Here is a 20,467-nt window from a genome sequence, read left to right on the forward strand (position 1 = left end):
TCTCTCAAATAAGGAGAGCCTCCCTTGCAGGGCTGCAAGAGGAGGAAGTATGAGAACAAGGTGAAGCACTTAGCATCGTCCAGTTTGTACGAAGCACACAATCAACATTAGCTTTCATTTTTGTGTTGTTATTGCTACATAAAGGTACAGCTCTGTGATTTCAGGATCTTAGTTTCTTCTGTAAAGTGGAGCCACTAACATCTGCTCTTCCTACTTATAAGCTTATCATGAGGAGCAAGTAAGATGAAATGTGTTTGGCAGATACCACTGTTGGGGTGATTTAGTGATTGCTAACTTGCTTCCCTTGCTGGTTCCTACTCTGGAGGATGGAAAAGTTGAGTATCTACACACAAAGCCTATACTGCAGTGGGAGGTTGGGGGCATGTAGCCTGGTCCAAGCCCCTGACACAGAAGGATAAGTCTTCTGGTTTGGGTGGGGGGTGTTCTTTGAGGATATGTTTACTTTTCTGATTAATAGACATGGCCCTTTATATGCCTGAACACAGATATGATACCCAAAGCTGCAGCTCCTTTTCAATCACACGACAACAAGCCCCAGGAGTCTGAGAGACATGTGGCAGTACTGAAATCATTAGGCAATGAACCAAAGCCAGCAGTCATCTCCCTCCAAACTTAATACATGAAACAAATACACTTGTTTGCTTCAGCTACTGATACCAGAGTTCTCCTCAAAGCTGAACACAATTCTGATACAATGCATAAGTACTCTGGAGAATTAAAAGCCTTATATATTACCTATACATAAGTATATGATCACTCTTCTGCCAAGAATTTCATTCCCTTAGACCCATCTGGCTAATTTATATATGTCCTTTAAACTTAGATTTAGTAAGATCTCCTCTAGGAAGCTTTCCAAGACCCTATTCCCAGCACCTGCCCCACTCTGTGGACTTCTCAAAGCACTCCATAAACACCTCGAGCAGTACATGTTATACTGCTTTGTACTGATCCATTTACTTGTCTCTTTGCTCTCCAGATGGTTCAAATGTCTCAACAGCAAGGATTCTTATTTTAGTCATTTAAAAAATTTCCTAGCACTTCGCATTATACCTGGCACACAGTGGATAACTCATTAAGGGTTCACTGCAATACTGAATAAGCCAATGAAAGAGAGAGTGAGCTGAAAGGCACAGAGTAAATGATAGCCTGTCTAGCCTTATTATCCATTCATATTTCTGAAACACGGCAAATAGCTTTCTAATTCCTATTACTATGTTCAGGGTGTCTAGGTTAGGGGAAGCATTAATCTAGGCAGTGATTTTTGTTTGAAAAGTTATTCCGCTCGAACCTTGAGTTCATGGCATTCCTCCTACTTCTATTCCCAAAATTATTTTAGGTCATGTATTTAGTCCATAATTTTCTAAAAATAAAATAACATTATTTCCTTCTTTGGGATGTCAGAATTTACCCCTTGTGACAACCAAAAACATCCTGGGAATAATCTCATTTGGCACCAAAACAAATGATCACATCACATCAGTGGCTCCCTCCCTAGGTGTCAGTTCCGTCCGTGTGACCAGGGCTTCTGGAGGCTTCCTGCTGATCCTGCTGTGTCTGGGTCCTTACCATCCTTGTATGCAGTGTGCCACTGCCCAGGCAGGGCCCAAGGTATGTGGTTCTCTGCCAGGAAACAGATGTAAACTCCTGTGACCTCCCTTTTCCTATAAAGCCAGCTTAGGTCTGTGATTTGTATAGATCACAGCCTTAAAGTAAGATTACTACCCCATTGCCAAAATACCCAGAAAAATAATAGTATCAAACATTATATCATCATTCAGATGATAAATCAGAAACACTGCTCTAATGTCATGCACATTACATCAAAAAAAAAAAAAAAGTCTATAAGAGGTGAAGTGGTCTTCACAGAGTCCAGCCTCTAGCCTGAACTTCCTGTGCCCTTTGCCTGCAATGCTTCCCACACCCCATTCTTGCTTGACTGGCTCCTTTGTTCAGTCACGTTTCAGCTCAGAAGTGGTCTCCTCAGCTCTTCTTTGAACACCTTATCTACAGTAGTTTCTTCTCCCCAGTCCCTTTTAATCAAATCACCTTATTTGATGTCCTAATACTGATACCTGAAATTATTTTGTGTATTTAGTGGTTCAGTAGTGCATTTGTTTTGTTTTGTTTTTTGGTCTCTTTCCACTAGAGTTAAATTCTACCAGAGAGGGAACCTCATCTCATCTGTCTTGTTCACCCTGTATCCTCAGCAACAGGAGCTGTGCCTGGCATAATGTGCAAGCTTAATAAACATGTGCTGACTATGAATAAGAAGAAAGTGAGCAGTGAGTATTCGCTTAATAAATCCAAATCCAAAATAAATTTGCTGGCCTTTACTTGGGCTTTCTTTTGGGAGTGGGGATGACGATGAGTTTGGTGGCCACAACGAATACTTCGAGATGGTAAGGTTGGCTCTGAGAGACTGTGTGTGGTATGGAAAGAGCCAGAGTCCTGTCCTGCTGTTTACAAGATGTATGAGAATTGGGACATGTCCCTTAATCTCTCTGAGCTTCAGTTTTGTCATCTGTATAGTAAATTGTTTCAGAGGATCAGTGTTAACAATTAAATGAGACAGTGATAGCACACAATAAATAAGTCAGTTCCTCCTCAGCCTGTCCCTTAAGGCTGTAAAAAAGAAGAGGCTGTCCAGTGGCTCTGGGAAAGTGGTCTAATACTTTTTTCCATTCGAGCAGTCACCTTAGCAACCATGATGACTGTTCACAGAGATAACGTCTACCTGCTGTCTCAGGGAGGCTTAGCCTACAGGCCAATTTTAAAGTCCTGAGTACATTCTCAACACACTAAGCACAGGTCTACCTTGCAGGATTATTAGAGATTTATTCCTCTTCTCAACTTTGCATCAACTTATATTAAACTGGGGTGATGTTATTTCACAGATAAGCTTATAAATCTGTTTTAAAGAACTTTGGGTGCTGGTTCTGATGCAACATGTGCTACTTCTAGGCTCATTAAAACCAGAACCTTCAAAGGCATAAAAAAACTGTGGTCTCCAGGCCTGCCAGAGACACTTTTGGTGACATTATCCTTGACAGCTATTTGCCTATTTAAATACATTGAATTCTTCACATTGAACTTATTCTGTCCACCCATTTGTTAATTCAACAAGCATTAATTGAGTGCCAACTGCATGTCCAGCCCTATGACTCAGAGTCAGCATATACTGGTACTTACTAAGCACCGTGCCTAACCCCTTCTGAGCATCAGGTCCTTCAATCTGCGTTTCACCGAGGTTCTCCCCACTGAACGCTGAAGCTGGAGAGTTCACATAAATTGCTTAAGTGGGCAATCAAGGGTGGGTCAGCACTCTGACCTAGGTCTTCCTGACATCAAACCCCACTCTGCTAGTCATGGTACTCTAGTAAGTGGTCCTGCAACATGTACGTGGTACTCTCCAAGGTGACAGATGCTTCCAGGAATTAAGAAGACACAAGGTTGGGCTGTGATCTTCCCCAGGACAGGAGTGCCATCTTACTCTTTAATACATTTCCAACCCCCCAAACCATGCCAGCAGCATTTCCTGAACTGATGATGGGCATGTGGCTCCTGTTCTCAGGCATATAGTACAGCCAAATACACCACCTGGTATGAAAGACCTTATAATAACAACATAAGAAGACCAAGACACAAAAGTGTACAGGACACAAAAAGGTGTGAGTGATTACAACAATGGAATGGGTTTGACTTTATAATCAGGAAACAAAATGAGGAGACTGGACTAGCCCAGACATCACAGACTCAAATGCTTCTAGGGATCCAGTAGGTAATGTGAACAAATGAAATGAATCAGTTAGGCCAGGTGAAGACTGGTCAATGGGAAAGTGCGTGCCCTATCTAAGGAGCCAGAAGGCCAATGGCATGGGAAAATATGGATCTAGTATTGTCAGCATGTTTGAATTTTCAAAAGAAGCCGAAAATATCTGTTTTTTGATGTGAAACTTTCCAATTTTAAAATACTGGGCAGTAATTCATAAATCAAAAAAATACTTTATGAGCCAAACAAAATACTTCCTTAGGCTAGACTTGGCTAATGATCCATCAGTTTATAGTCTTTGGATCAGACTATATTTCATAATCTTTTTCACCACCAAAGACCCTAATATGCCCTCAGGGGGCTTCAGAATTGGAAACTCTTTGTCTAACAAATAGCATTTTTGAACATTTAATTAGTTTTCTTGTATGAATTAAATAACAATAACTGAAAAATTAGGTCAGAAGGAGGGGAAAAATAGCTAACATAACTTGGCCCTGTTATAGTCAAATTTAAGATTTCCCATTACGATTTTTGAAATACCAAAAATAGTCCATAGACTTTTATTTCTATCTTCATAGATCCTCTTGGGATCTGAGCACCCCTATCAGAAATCACTGGACTAAATAAACTGAGCTCTAAGATCTGGTGGCAGTGATGCATAGTGGAAAAATGTAGGAATTTTGTTAGAACTGTACGGAATCCTAGCTCTTCAACTTACTAGTTGAGTGACCTTCAACAAATTATTCAGCTTCTTTTACTTGTTTGCGAAATGGAAATACGTTGTGATCCATGTTTCTTCCTCACCATCACCATCTAATTAAAAGAAGCACCCCAGTTCATGTTCTAATGATTAGAACAGTTCCACTTCCAGAATTAACAAAACAAAAGGCCCCTTATCATGACCAGGAGCCATGATGATATAAGCATACTCATGGAGAAGCATGTATTTATTATCTTCCATCATACCTTTCACCCAAGGAACTCTAAGTGCTTGATGACAGCCTTGAGATATAAAGGTGGAGAGCCAGAAATTCGGTGTTTATGGATCTTACCTAAAGCCATGGCCTGCCTTAGGTAAGCAGATGACAGAGGGTCTATTCCAAAGCATCTCATGTTAAGTGCCAAACAAAAAAACTGTATCTTTGTTCCCATCTCTAACATAATTCATTAATAAATGAACTCATCTGTATGGTACTTTACTATTCACAAAATTATTCAATGCACATTTATTATGTGCTTCTTACAAAGCACCCAGGGAGGCTGGTGAGGAACAAGTCAACCCCATTCTGTGAATCAGGGAACAGCTTCTAAGAAGTGAGAACTGTTTGTAGTCACCAAATTAGTAAGACATTGGAAGTAGCCCTTGTGATTTCAAATTCAGTTTTTCTCATATACTCTGGCCTATAACAGGTCACAGCAAATGAGAAACACGGTTGCTTCAGGAGCCATATGTTAGTTAAGGGATCATTATTCTGTTTATCTGGAAATCTTGGGTGTATAAGAAATGGAACCTGTCTGGGATGGACACTAGATATGGCCACTTAGGGGTACTCTCTTGTCTCATTACCAAAAACTGTTAAGAAAAACTAAATTGTCATCTTAGATTATGTACTAGTTTGTTTCTAGGGTAGCAGAGAAGAATTTCATTGAATTTTTCCCAATTTACTCTGCTGCCCTACCCCCTCCTTGGGGAAGAGAAATCCTACAAACCACATGTCTCCTCCTCCACCCCCACATATCCTTTTTACTGAAGCTGTCTGGCTGAGGTATGACCACCTAACTCAAGGGCAGCTAATGAGTAGATGTGAATTAGCTGGGTTTTCTCTCGAGACTGTGATGAGGCAATACTGAATCCTGTAAAAGAAAATTGCTATAGCTGGGCTCCAAGTGGTGCCAGGGTACACCAGAATTATAGGGGAAGAGGAGGGACAGAGGTAAACACAGGAGGCTGCTTTGTCACGGGGAAAGGGAGGCAGGAAGGACAGAGAGACATAGGATGGAGCCCGAGAGTCTTAACCAGCTCCCATTTCTGTCTTCACCAGGCACAGAAATAGTTCCTTCAATTGGGTTCTGTGAAATGCCCCACATCCTCTCCATGCATCACTGTGCAATTTATCTGAACTAGTTTGTGGGTTTCTGCTCCTTACCAGCAGTCTCTAGTAGGAAGCCATAGTTACAATACAGAATAGCTGAAAGGCTAGAAGGCTGTGAAAAAGAAACTAAATTTCTTTCTTTTAGATTGCACAAAGAGGGAGAGAATGAATGAATGAACAAATGAAGCTTCCAAGTTGAACAGGCCCCCAAATATGCCAAATTTATTTCTATTATGTTCATGCTCTTTTTAGAACCAGAATGAATGTTGGCGAAGCTCTCTTCTTACAGAATAAAACACAATGCCAACCAAGGACTTAACTAGTGATTATAGCAGTTTCCCCTTGTGAATGAACCATGGCTCAAAGTCCCCTTGTAATGAACAGAGATTACTATTCTGATGTCCATTCTTTACCCTCCCCCAGTCTACTTCCAGCTGCTAAGCTTTGTGCAGGTTGCTGGTTTGAGTGGGTTACCATCTGTGACATCTTCCAACTTGCTACAAAGAACTAAAACTAGTTACTTTCTACTCTGCCTCCCATAGCACATAACAGTCGTCTCCACATGGTTCACACTGGTATAGTGTAAATTCTCTGCTCATGAGTTCCATTTCTCCACTGTGCTGCAAGTGCCTTGAGAGCAGGTCCATGGCTTGTTCTTTATTTCTACTGTGCCTTGCACAGTGTTTGGCACACTTGCAGGTGGAATAAACCAATCAATGCCCATTAGTTGTGCCTCATGGGGGGATTCCTGGAGACAATAATCAAAATTTTAACCTTTTCTGTAACAGATCAACTGAGGTCACAAGTATGCACACAAATTGGTTTAACCATTTCAACTGAGTGAGCCTATTATTTTAAGAAAGCCTACGGGTAAAAAAAGGGGGGGGGGCAATATCATGTCAGGATTTAAATATCTGCCAGTTAAAAGGTGTATTTCAAAACACTGCCTGGTATTGGATATAGGAAAGAGGCTGAAAACCTCAAACTTATTAGATACAACTATCATCTTTGTGAGCTTCAACTGCACAATAAATTCAATACTGAGAAGTCAAAGTAGCCATTTAACTGAAATGACCAAATGAAAAAAGCAGCACACCCAGCAGTCTGGCTGAAGTGGTTAAATGCCAGGTACAGAGCTGGATGACGGTTCCTAGAAACACAGCTTCCAGGTCAAGCAGACACCGGTCGATGGGAACACAGCTTTGTCCCTGAACTATTACCTATGATGCAGTGAGGAAGGTCTCCTCTTTAATGGCTGCGTCTCCCCCCCGGAAAAGCTGAGGAAGGGGGCTAGAAAGCCATTAACAACTGTGATGTGATGCCAGAAGTGTTCTGTTGAAGGTTATGGTGTCACTTATTCACTGTATTCTCATTTCAAATAAGGAGAGCAAAAGCTTAAGGAGCTAAATTGCCATCAAGGTGCTACTTTTGTTAATGGAGACTCAATAAAATGCCGTGCTGACCGAGAAGGATGGGTGTCTGAGGCTACATGATACATGAGGTGCCTCCTGTCACTCCTGCCACTATATCCAAGTTTTCCAAATCCTACGGAAGGAGTGGCTTACTTTATCTAGTAATTGATGGAGAGGCTGGAACAAAGGCTTATCTGGGTCCATTGGAGGCAATTCCTTCCTAATCTGCTTACTGCAAAGGAGAGCAATAGTGCAAGGAAGGCCCATCCTGCCTGAACCAAGTGATCCAAGAAAGCAAAAGAGAAGAGAGAAAGCTATGGCCATGCTGTCTTTTCAGTGCAGTGATTGTTAACATATTAACCCTGCACAGCAGAGAAGATAAGCCAAGTAACTGCCAGACTCTCACCAATCAGACAAGTTACCCTTCTTCCCAAGGGAAGGCGTGAGTAAAGACTAAGAGAGGCATAAGCATGCCCTCGAGAGGAAGAGTTGGCAGAAATTTCTTATTCTGAGGATATATGGGGGTGGGGGAAATAAGTTTTTTCCCTAAAGAGATTCCCAGGCTGACAGTGTGAAGATGTTATCATAATGTGAAATACACTGGAAGCATTTGAGACACCAGCATACCAAAGAGAAACATCATGCACAAGGCTACATAAGTCCCATGACCTCGAGGCCCTGTGTGTCCACAGATCCCACTTTGGAGATGAAAAACAAATCTTATCTCCTGTTTTGGGTTCACAACAAAGCCCAGGAGAAAGTGAAGGCTATGAGCAGAGGCACAGGGGCAAGGCAGATCACCTCATGGGTGGAGACACATGCAGAAGGGACTTCCTCTCCAAATCAACCTTTCCTCTCAACAGCACAGCTCCCCACAGTGGTCTCCTAAGACAAGGACCCTGGAGTTTTACAGCCATAGAGGGATAGAGCCAGAGGAACCTCAGGGGCTACAGGAGACTCAGGCCTCTCCTTTTATAAATGTTCGAACTCAAGCCCAGTGAGGCTCAATGACTTGTCCCAGTTTACATGAGGAAGTAGTGGCCGAGGGAGGCGTGGAAGCCAGGGTTCCCAATTTAGCTCCAGCTTTCTCCTTTATTCCTCAAACACAGCCATTCACTCTATCCTCTCCATCTCCCTGGCCTAGCCCATGTGGCCCGCTGCTCCTGTTCTGATCCAGGTCTAGAACTTCAAGATCTTTCACCTGTATCACTGCAACGATGTTTGGGCCAAGACTCTCCTCTCCATCTGAAATCACTTCATACACTGCCCCAGCTGCAATCCCCTGCTCTGCTGGGGTAGGGTGCATGGTTTTGCCATTGCTCTTTTCCCTTTGCTGGCATATTCCACATAGGAGCTACTCTTTAGCCTTGGTCTTAGAATGGAGAAGGGAGCAGAGCAGAGCTAAGGCTTTTCCACAATGGTCATGCAGTGAGAGGAAGAAACATCTGTCGTTTTGCAGCCATTGAGATTCCAGGGGCATGTGCATTCCCCAAGCACTTAACAACACTGCCTCGCACCAAGAAGTCACTCTACAGACATTTTTTGTTAAATGTGTAAATACATCATCTCACTAATCCTCACAGTAACCTTACTTTAGACACTACCAGCATCTCCATCTTGCAGATGAGAAAACCAAGGTCTAGGGAATTTAAATAGTAGGACTAAGGTTCTAGAGCCACTGGTTATAAGGCTGGAATTTAGATCCAGAACCTCTGATCCCAAAGCCTGGTTCTGAGAACTCTGAAAACTGCGAGAGTTGGAAACACATGTTTGGTTTTTAATGATGTATTATCTCACTGTTGTCTTATTTCTTCATATATTACAATCTTGACTATTTTCCACCATTTCCTCTTGGTTGTAAAGCAAATGGCATCCTACCACAAGCCTAATCACCTGAGTAAGGCTTGGGAAAGTCTTGTTTACTGACTGATGTTAGCTAATTCGGGGCTAGAGCTCGCCTTTCTTACTTCTAGTCCTCTGGGAGCTAGAAATCTGGCTTGCTAACTCCACACCGGACTCAGACCTCCAGCAGCAACATCTTCATTGTAAACAACCTTCAGGTCTGATGGAGATATACCCTTTGAAGGAGGAGATCACTTCCTTCTTCCCAGATGCCAGCCCTATCACTCAAAGGCAGGAAGGAAGAGAAATGCCTTCAAGAAAGATTGTTTTAAAAGAAGGAAGAGGAAACAGCCAGGCCTCAGCTAGAAAAGGAGTCAGAACAAAAAGTCTGTTTATTTGGGGAAATATCTTGCGATGATACATCTGAGTTTGTCCCTGCTTTTCCAGACCACAGCTTGCACTAAGGCCAGCTCAGATAGGCTGCTCTTCTCCAATCCCATCATGCACACAAGGCACACAAATCTGCAGCCAGATGGGCGGCTGGGGTGGTGAAGGCAACTCTGCAAGCTATTACTCACCAAGAACAGGCAAAGGGCACTGCCCAAATCTCTCCAAGGGCTCTCCTACCACAGTCCTGAGAGCAGTTTACTCCTTCCCAAGCTCTCCCTGACCTCGGAAGGCCCAAACACAGCAGACAGGGCAAGTGTGCAGCTTTAAATGAAAACAGCAAAGAAACTAGCCTTGAATAATCAGGGTAAAACCCCTCGTTAGAGCAGATGTCCACAGGAGAAATTTCATTTATTTAGTATTTATTTACTAAATACTTTAAAATGTTTATGTATGTATTTATTTCAGCGCAAGCCTACCATGGTGATTTGAGAAAGCAGTAGAGAGGTGGCTGCACAGATGGCTCTGGTTCAAACCCTAGCTCTCTTCCACTTACTGGCTGTGTGACCTGGGGCATATTATTCAATCTTTCCATGTTTAATTTTCTTCATCTGGAAAACAGAAATGGTAAGAGCCTCTGCCCTTAAAGGGCTATTGTAAGAATTAAATGAAATCATGACATGTAACACCCTTAGGACAGTGCCTGGCACACAGTAAGCCTTCAATCAGTGTCAGCTATTATGGCCATGATCATTATTATCTAAGCAATGGCCAAGGCTCTTAAGTCCTGGTCAGTCCTGGTCATTTTCCAAGTCTGGAACAGGGCAAAATATTGCTCATGTATACCATTAGCAATGCGTTACTGAGAGAAAGAAAAATCAAGCACAGATGTTGCTGTTCTGCAGTTCATAGGTTCTTGGTGTGACACAACATTCAGCCTACTTACAAAACAGAGAAGAAAGTGCTAAGTCCAGAGATGGACCATAAAAACCAGAGAGAGGGTCAAGAACGATTCATGGAAGAAGAGGGAACGGAGTCAGGCCCTGAAGGAAAGGTAGGAGTGGTATAGGTTAAAAAGCAGACAGATAGCTGAGTCTCAGTAATAGCAGAGTGCTAGAGGGACAGCCAGAGAAACTGCCACTCAAGAGGCAGCATGGTCACTGGCCCCGAGTGTGGCACTAGATCCGGAATAGGAGTGTGTCCATGAGGCTTGTAAGGAGGCTGACTTCCTGTGCTCTTTATTTACTTGAGCATTCTTTTTCTTTTTTAAATAGGATTGTATTATTGTGTTTTTGGTTTTTTGGGGTTTTTTTTGTTTTATTATTATTATTATTTTTTATTCATAGAGACACACAGAGAGAGAGGCAGAGACACAGGCAGAGAGAGAAGCAGGCTCCACGCAGAGAGCCTGACGTGGGACTCGATCCAGGGTCTCTAGGATCACGCCCTGGGCTGCAGGCGGCGCTAAACCGCTGCGCCACCGGAATTGCCCTACCTGAGCATTCTTATAAGAACTTCTTCTCTACTAACTTCTCCTTACCTCTCCGTCATACACCTGAAAGATTACCACTAACACCAAGCCTGAAGGTTCAGGGCAACGTTCACGTACATGCCAAGTGCTTAGTACTTACTAGGCACTTAGTGAGGATTCAGTAAGTGGATTCTATTATCATGTTACTAAGTACTATTCTGACATAGATCCAACGTTTGTAATTTGATTCAGTTAAGAAAGAACTAAAGGACCTAACGCATTAGCAGGAAGGCATGATTCTCTAGGTAACTACTTCCTCTAGGTACTACCATTGGTCTGGGCCATCAAGCTGACCCCAGAACTGCTCCAGAAGTATGTAACAGATCCTCCCCCTAGCTACACTGCTTCCCCGCAATCTGAAGATATTAGCAGCAGCACGTTAGGCTCTTCACCAACAAACAATCCCCCTGTCCTTCTTTTGAGTGAAAAACTAGATTTTACTTATTTGGTAAGGACCGTCATTGCTGCAGGATTCATGCTACAAGTGTCAATGCAACTTACAGCAAGTAGAAATGTCACTGCCTTACCGGTCAGCTTCTATTGAGCAAGAAACAAGTGCTTATGTAGGTCAGAGCATAAGCAAGACGGCCCCTTTGATAAGGTATGGGAAGAAGGAGAAGGATGTTGGAAGTACTGAGACCACAGAAAGGCTGAGTGGCCGGGGGCAGAAAGATAGCAGAGTATGAGTCTCTGAAAGGATCCCTAATTGCCTGCAGTGTCAACACACAGTACTTAAGACAGGAGGGTTAGTTCCTCTAAATCAATTTGGTAGCTGCAGAGGATGCAGCTTGCTCATTCCAAACAGCATTAAGGTTAGATCTGGTTGGAGAAATGACAGCGTTACTCATTTATTTAAACACGGGCAAGTTCAGAGAAACAAAACAAAACTGAATATAATGAAGAGAAGACTTTCCTATCATTAAGAGGTAGCCCTGGGTAAGTGAACTGTTCCTAGATACTTTAATATTTGTTGGTTCTAAGCAAAAAGTATGATGCATAAGCATTATTTTCATAGTCATTTGGGAAGCCTATGGCTTGGGCAGAGTGTTCTTTTGGCCAAGGTTTGAGGATGAATGAAAGGGCCAAGGCTTATGATTTTAACATTGCCCGAATGGTCTGTCAAGCCTTATGGGTATAGGGCTCCACAGCAACCTTGAAGAAAAGGATTTAAGTTCCTTTACCAGCTGTCCTTGAGCAGATCAGGCTCTCAAAGTCAGATACAAGCTTTTTTCTCTTCCACGTCTTTTCAATGAGCATATACATTTGCTCATTCCATCTCCACTTGCTCCTCCCACTCTGAATCCTATGACCCTGTCGCTATCCTCATTCTGCAGTTTTGTGGACCACAAGAGCAGACCCACAAATAACAGCTGAAGGGACATGACCTGACAAGCTGACAGACTCAGATTGCTCTTAAGTGAATGTAATGGTTTCCTATTCCAAGACACGGTTCCCTCCACAACTCAGAAGATGGATTTTGCAGAGCTATTTATCCATTCAAATAATGAACTGTGTGCCTGTGATATTCTAGGTACTGAGAATATAGTGGTGAAAAAGGCAAAGCTTTTACCCTCATGACACTTATTTTCTCGTGGGGAAGAAAGAAAATATGTTAAATACATAGTATATTTTCATGTAGTAACAAGTATATGCAGAAAATCAAAGCAGGGTAAGAAATGGAGAGCTAAAGAGGTGATATTTTGGCAGAGGCCTACAGAAGGTGAGAGAGTGAGCCATGTGTGAAGGTCTGGGTATGAATCTGCGGGCAGAAGGGAACACAAGCACAGAGGCCATGAAGTCAGAAGGAACACCATGCCTGTTTAAAGAACAGTAAGAATGCAGTGAGCTAAAGTGAGAAATGGGGTGAGTGACAGACATGGGGAGGATGGAGAGGCAAGTGGGAGCCATATCTTGTGTGACTTTATCAGCTCCTTTTCCCCGTTACTCTGATGCAAATTCCAGACAGGACAACTCATACTGGAGCATTCTGAATGTACAAATTACATGATCTTTATACCTAAAAGATCATTCTAGGGTCTATGTGAAGAATGCAACGGGGGAGGAGGAGGAAGAGTGAATAAGGGTGGTGATAAGGGGAAAGCAGAAGGATTCCTGGTGAGAAAGTTTATGATTGGACCAGGATGGTGGGGTGGTAGTGAGAAGTCCTTGGATTTGATGTATACTTGAGGGCAAATCTGACAGGATTTGCTGATTAACTGGACAAGAAGTGTGAAGAAAAGAGAGATATTGGATATTATTCTTAGGTTACTGCTTGAGACATGATGATGCCATTTACTGAGAAGGAGAAAGTCAAGGGCTGAAGCACACCTGAGAGAGAAGAGAGGACAAGTATTATGTTTTGAACCAAAGCAGCTGTGAAAGCACAGAATGTAAACAAGAAAGCCTTACTTCAAATGGGGCTGACTCCTGCCTCTTCCAGCTATAGCTGGGAGACCCTGGACAAGTCACTCTTTCTCATCCAATCTGCTCAATAGGTAACAGGAGGATAGCAAAACCATCTCTCAGGCTAGTCAGAATAAGGAAATGAGATGTCTGTGTGCACCCTGTAAATTGTAAAGGTGCTTAATCAAGGTCAACTTTCTTATTGCCTTTATTACTTCTGGTAAATGTTTATTCATTTATCTTTAAAAAATCTGGTATTTAAGTGAATATATGAACCTTAAGTTGTAATACAATTATGTCTTAACAAATACCATTATAAAAACACTCTATCATCCAATCCTGTTTCATTTGTTTGGTGCTTTATACTTCTGAAGGGCACAGAGCATTGTTTCCATTTCTTGTTTGCCTTTCTTACATACTATCATTCATATATATATTATCTCGCCCACTCCTTAATACAAACAGAGTGAGTGCGAGGAAAGTTAGAGACAGAGAATTCCACTGAAGGCCTGACACCTTGGTCTCACTGCCTACTTCTCTTGACCTTTTATTTTTCTTTAAAGATTTATTTATTTATTTTGAGAGAGAGGGAGAGAGACAGCAGGAGAGAGAATCCCAAACAGACTCTGTGCTGAGCATGGAGCCTGACACAGGCTCTCACGACCCTGAGATCATCATGATCTGAGTTGAAACCAAGAGTCGAATGCTTAATTGATTGTATCACCCGAGATGCCAGCCTCTCTCTTGGCCTTTAAATGAAAATACTGTGATCCTGGTATAGAATCCATTTAGTGTTAGTGCTTGGTCATATCAAGGAAATTTCTGAAATAGAATGCTGAGCAATTCCATAATTATTATTGAAAAAAACTGTAACTACTCCAGATACAGCACTTAACAGTTTGTAAAATACTCTTATTTTTTTTGTTCCTCCCAATCTGTGATAAGCACCTGATTGCTACTGGATGTAAGAAGCACTATCATGTGACAAGAGGACAGGCCTGATTTCTGTCAGTGTATAAACAAAAAATGACCTTGTTCTGCATTGTTTTATATTTAGTAATGCTCCTTGTCATTATCTGATTCATTCCTTCATTCAACCAATATTTAAGGGTTCACTTTGTACTAGGCAATGTGCTGGGTGCTTGGTATAATTTGTACAATTTTTTGTTGTTCAATAGTGGAAGGAATTACACTAAGATGAAAAGAACAAAAACCTTATTTACGACGGATATCTTATTTTTAATGAAATTATAGACATCCAAGTTGTTTTCTTCATGTCAATTTAAAAATATGTCCTAGTGGCCATTTCTAGGCTTCTTTTTCCCAAGAATGTGTATCAGCTTCAATTATTTGTACCCCTGATAACCACACTTCCAATTGTACTGGAAACAAATTACATCAATAGTAACAGTCCAAAAATCCCAGTAATTTGAAGTGAAGTACAATAAGGGAGAGAGTTCAGCCTGAGAGGTGTGGACTCCTAATATATTGTATTATCTCTCTTCTACCCTCTTTCTGGGTGGCAAATCGTATCAGGTCTCAGCATAGAGTGGAGAATGAGCTACATTGCTCCAGTTGAAGAATGCTGGTGTTTCAGTACATTTATGTGACAGGAATTAAAAAAACCTTATAATAAATAAGTTTGGGAAAACAGAGGCAGGTCTCATCATCACAGGGCTTCTCAAACTCTCCATTATACCATGGTACTGTACCATGGCAACTCCAAGAGGTGGGTCAGTCAGCAGCATGCGCCACACTACTGGACAATGGAATCCTGGTTTATAAGAATAAGTCAACAATTCAAATAATTAGCATTCAGTCTAATATACCTGGGAAGCCTTGCATTGGGGGATTTCCATTTATAAGCGCATATAGCATGTTTGTTTGTTTGTTTTTTTAATGTAAGCTGCTGATTCTTTAAGCTTGCAGAGAGCTGAGAAGACAGAACAGATGTATGCCCCTGAAATGTGGAGGAGAGACCAATCACTATGTGTAAACAAGGACTGTTTTTGGTTTTGACTTCTATAGCTCCAGCAGCTAGCACTGCCTGGTACATGGCTGACACTCAGTAAGATTGGTTAAATAAATGATAAAGGGATGAAACCTGTAGAAAGGAAAGGAGGTTATGTTGATTTCAGTTTGAGTGGCCACACTTTTTCTGTCTTCAATGATTTCAATTTCCATATCCAGACTTCAAGACAGTGCTTAATTTATTTTCTTAGAACAAAAGACTGAGAATTATTCCAACAGCCTTTTGCATCATGACCCTGTACTAATCTAATAAGAGAAAGGTTACACTGCTCTTTGTTGATGAACAGCACTTTAATGAGATCTCCTTGAAATAATCCCACTTCTATTATGCAGGCAAAATTACATTTTCCAGTATAATTATTGTGTCAATCGAACTCCCAAATTTTGATATTAATTGTTTCACTTGCAAAGGCAACATCAACTTATTAGAGTTTGTTAAAACTCTGGAAAATTGAAGGGAAGCTCATAGTTTTAAGTAGTGATTATCAACCAATACTTCTCTTTTATTCTATCTTCTGCATATTTTCCTCCCAGCCAGGACTAGGCAAGCAAATTTTATTTCTCATAATTGGTTTTAAGAGAGAAACCAATGGGTTTCTTTAAAATTGTTTTTATTTTTTTAAAGATTTTATTTATTTATTCATGAGAGACACAGAGAGAGAGAGGCAGAGACACAGGCAGAGGGAGAAGGAGGCTCCATGCAGGGAGCCCAATACAGGACTCGATCTTGGGACTCCAGGATCATGCCTTGGGCCGAAGGCAGGCGCTCAAATGCTGGGCCACACAGGCATCCCTAAAATGTGTTTTTAAATTATATACCACTTACATTTCTCAATCCTTACTTGAGACTCTAGAATTATAAACCTCTTCTAGGACATGAAACTTGATTGTTTTGTTGAAAACTGTATTTCTAGCATCAAAGACAATACCTGGAATGAAGAAGGTGCTCTGTAATACTGCTGGATAAATGCTATGTTTCTCTTCCCAGAGACTTCTACTTTTGTTGTTGTTGTTGTTGTTGTTTAATCTCTACACCCAACATGAGGCTAGAACTCACACCCCTGAGATCAAGAGTCACATGCCTTCCTGATTGAGTCAGCCAGACACCCCCGAGACGTACCATTTTAAAGTAAAAATCTGTCCCTCTCTCCCTGACTCTCTTTCTCCCTCTCTACTCATCCCCATCTCTCTCTCTCCATCTCTCTCTCTTCGTGCTAGGCTCTGTAAGGATTAAATGAGATAGATAATCCATGTGGAATGCTTAGCTTACTTTCAATATTACAATCTCTGAGGACTTATAGACTAACACCCACGATGATCAAGTACCTCAACAAGTGCATCATCCCTACACATCTTCCTTTTACACTCTAATAAGCCAGTTCCCCTCATTCCATTCACAGAAGCAGGAACTCAAAACAAGTATGCTTTGTGTGCCCTGTCTTCTCCCCAAGCACAGAATTCTTCCCGCAGAGTTTAGATAGCATTTCCAGACTGTTTCTGGTTGGGTGATATAATTTAGGCTAGTTCTTCATCTAACCCCCTGCACTTCTCTTTACAACCTATGTAACATTCTTCTTTCCTCACCTGGTTCCTGAAAGAGTCTTGGTTGACTGGGGACTTGACCCTTCATTTCAGTTTATCAAAAATTCCTAACCAGAGGGGATGAGTGCTGAATTCTAAGGGCATGCTGGGCTGGAGCATCTGTGCCTGGCCTTTTCATCTATGCAGCTTGCTGGTAATTGCTAAGTTTTCCCTCCTGAAACAATTATCCCCCCATTTCTCTCCCTGCCCCCACCCCACCCCCCAGTTAATTATCAGTTCTGGAATTAAACATGCTCGCCTCTCCTGCCGTTGCCATGACAACAGTTGGCCTGCACCTGCCACTGGGTGAACAGTGGCTCTTTTAGAAGAGGCGATGGCAGTTGCTGGCTCCCCAAAAGCCAGGGAGTAAACTCATGTTTACCTGTCTGGGGAAAGAAGTTCTGGTTCATTCCACCTTACGCATTTTCCTGGCAAGCTCCACCTCAACTTCTGTCTCAGGCAAATTGCTTGTTGTCATTCAACAAAGAAAATAAAAGAATTTCCTGATAAAAATGCCAAATCCCTGTTGGCTTGTCACTTATTCCCAGCTAAGATGTTGGAAGATACGAATCTTGCATCTCTTGAGAAAGGCAGTATAATGCAGCGGTTGAAAGCACAGAATTTTAAGCCTGAGAGATCTGGGTTCTAATCCTGATGGACTCACTTTCTGACTGTGCAACTATGGCTTAATCACATAACTTCTTATAATATCGATTTCCTCATCTGTAAAAAGAATAGGATAACTAGAGCTCACAGAGTGGTTCTGAATAATACATGTAGGTCTAGCTCCTATTTATAATGTTCAGCATAGAAGCAGGTATCACTACTGCATCTGAACAGTTGTTAGCCCTGGACAACTGTAAGAGTCAGGGCAAAGCTGGCAGCTCGGTCAGCTTTCAGTGGTCCTCATCTGAGTGGCAGTACCTGTGCAGGTGGCGTGCAACAGCATGCTGGCCCATAGCATGTAGACCAGGAAGTGTCGAGAAGCCAGGAACAGCTGAGAAATGCTCCTCTCCCCACCTTCCCTGCAACTCTCACAGCTCCTCCTTTTCTGGGCTGTGTTCTTCATACTCAATCTCACTTTCCTTTAAATAGAATTGATGGAACCAGGGGGGGAAGGAGACACGTACTCACCAAGGAAACAAAATGCTTTTCTGTTTCCAACCACACTGCAACCTACGGGGAACAATTGGTGTGGTGCTATGGAGTGGGGGGAGCGAGGCATATATATATAAAAGAGCTTTTTTTCCCTGAAACCCCTGTTTGTGGATAAAGAAATATTTCTTTTATGAACATACAACCACTCATAGTTAGATCCTAGGTCCAAACAGGCACAGGCACATACATGAATACTGGTCCTTGGCAAAGACCTCACTATTTAGGGTACCCAAGTTTTACCTCAGTCTTTGATCTCTCTTAATGTTCTGAAGCTACCTCCCTGGAGCTCTAGTTTTAAGAGACCTACATGCATTGACTCTAAACTTCACACCATCTTTAAAAGAGAAAAGAAAAGAAAAAAAGAAACACAGAAACACACCAGCTTCTGCTCCTGGCATCTGTTACAGAAGCCTGCTGTGGGTTTCTGGGTACAGAGGCAAATGCAGTTCAGCTACATGGAGCTACAAAAAGGGGGAAGGATGGCAAAATGGAATTATTGACCTCTTGCCTGCCTCTCACTGGGAGGAAGTGAGAAGATGCTAGAGACTAGCAGGTTTCTCCTAAAATGAAAAAGACACCACTAACAACAATTTTGCTGTGTCTGCCACAGTTGAGAGGGCATAAGCAATGACATCAAATTTAGTTATTCTTAAAACACAGACTGGAGTTTTGTGACTTCCTAAAACGGATTCTGTTTAGAGCCAGTCCAGAATGGCTATGAAGACAAACAAGAAAGAAGAGAACTAGGCTCCAGTCAGACTCTTTAGCACCACATCTAATTCAGGGACAAATGCAACATCGATGTAATTCCTAGATTAGCTTTTAAAAAATACCTTTGGTCTTAAATCTATCTGGAAAATGTTGGGGCTTTAGTATTCCTGTTCTCTATTAATTTGGAAGGAACTAGATAACTACTTGCCAAACCTAACTTTAAGTTTGAAGAAGGCAGAAGCTGTCAAAATAGGGGTGTAAGATACAAATCAAACAAACAATTTTCTTCTTCAGCTACTTTAGCTCAGTTGCTTGTTTTTCATCTAAAAAAAGAAAGCCAAAAGGAGAACACTTTCAATGCTTCATAGCATACTTATCCTTTAAGTATAACAGGATGTGCTATTTTGATGGGGAAACTAAGGCACAAGAAAGCAAATAATTTACCTACCACAATCATGAGATGTGGCCACAGGAAGAGCCCTGTAAGATTCAGGATTCTGTCCACTTCTTCTACAGAAAGGACAAAGGGGTAGTACAAACCTTTTTTTTTTTTTTTTTTTAATTTTTTTAGTACAAACCTTTTGGCACCTCAGCACAGCACCTGAGACCCTCTACACGGTGGTCAGTCCCATCTCCTGCCATAGCCCAGGCATGCAGTGGCTCACCATTCCCCACACAGCACAAATGTGTGGGGGCATGCTGGTCTCACTGCATGGGTGCCCTTCTGCCTAGAAAAGCCTCTCCGTTTTCCACACTCTGCAAGATCCAGCACAAATGCCTTATCTTTCCTGATTCTCTATTCTGTGTTGGTTGTACCCTACTCTACATCCAACATACTCATTACAGAGCACTGCTATGGTTAAGAGTCCACATGCTTGAGTCAGTCTATGTGAGTTTGAACACTGGTTCTATCAATTTTTAGCTGTGCCATCTCATGTATGTATAACTTCTCTGCACCTCTGGGTACTGTATTAACCACATATTAGGACTGATATGAGAAATAAATGAGATAATATATGTAAAAGTTTCAAGGAAAACCACAGCATGTAAAGTGACATTCAGGGCCCTTTTACTGGGCTTTTCCTTTCTCTCTTTCTTTTTTAGCATTATGAAGCCAAAAAAGGCAGGCAGATGTATGCTAGAATACAGGCTGCTCTTAGCGAGCATTTCTAGTGTGAGACAGATGGAAGTAAACTAGAGGCACCTTGGCTGAATTTTCCAGCTGTGAATGGATTCTCTGGTTATATACACAAAATATAATAAAGTGACTATCACAGGTAAATTTCTGAAAAGCAACTACTTTAGCAAAGGAGGATTGCTTTTATTATAGATAGGCAGCATAATGCATAATGTAGCTTTCTCCCTGTCTGGATGGGTAGAGGATAAACAATCAACATCAGCAGGGGAAACAAAGTCAGCTCAGGTTCTGAAACAGGGAAATGTGATTAAGAGATCCTCTATGCTGAAGGCCAACTGGGCTAGAACCCCACTTCTGTATAACAAACAGTCCTGACATCTCCATTCCATG

The 20,467-nt window shown here is 41.8% G+C and overlaps 1 protein-coding gene across 2 annotated transcripts in view; it reads right to left on the reverse strand.

Moving 5' to 3' along the window:
* The window catches only part of TRIM44 (tripartite motif containing 44), a 108,664-nt gene that overhangs the window by 26,307 nt on the left and 61,890 nt on the right, over positions 1–20,467 (reverse strand). The window contains exon 5 of one of the 2 annotated variants that reach the window (XM_038563027.1): positions 17,840–19,262. The exons of the other annotated variant lie outside the window; for it this stretch is intronic. Within the exon in view, the coding sequence (XP_038418955.1) occupies positions 19,259–19,262 (4 nt within the window). The 3' untranslated portion in view covers positions 17,840–19,258. Of the gene's footprint in view, positions 1–17,839; positions 19,263–20,467 lie in introns of those variants that run through there. 2 annotated transcript variants of the gene reach the window in all.

The sequence above is a fragment of the Canis lupus genome, chromosome 18 (assembly GCF_011100685.1).
Source record: "Canis lupus familiaris isolate Mischka breed German Shepherd chromosome 18, alternate assembly UU_Cfam_GSD_1.0, whole genome shotgun sequence".
NCBI classification, from domain to species: domain Eukaryota; kingdom Metazoa; phylum Chordata; class Mammalia; order Carnivora; family Canidae; genus Canis; species Canis lupus.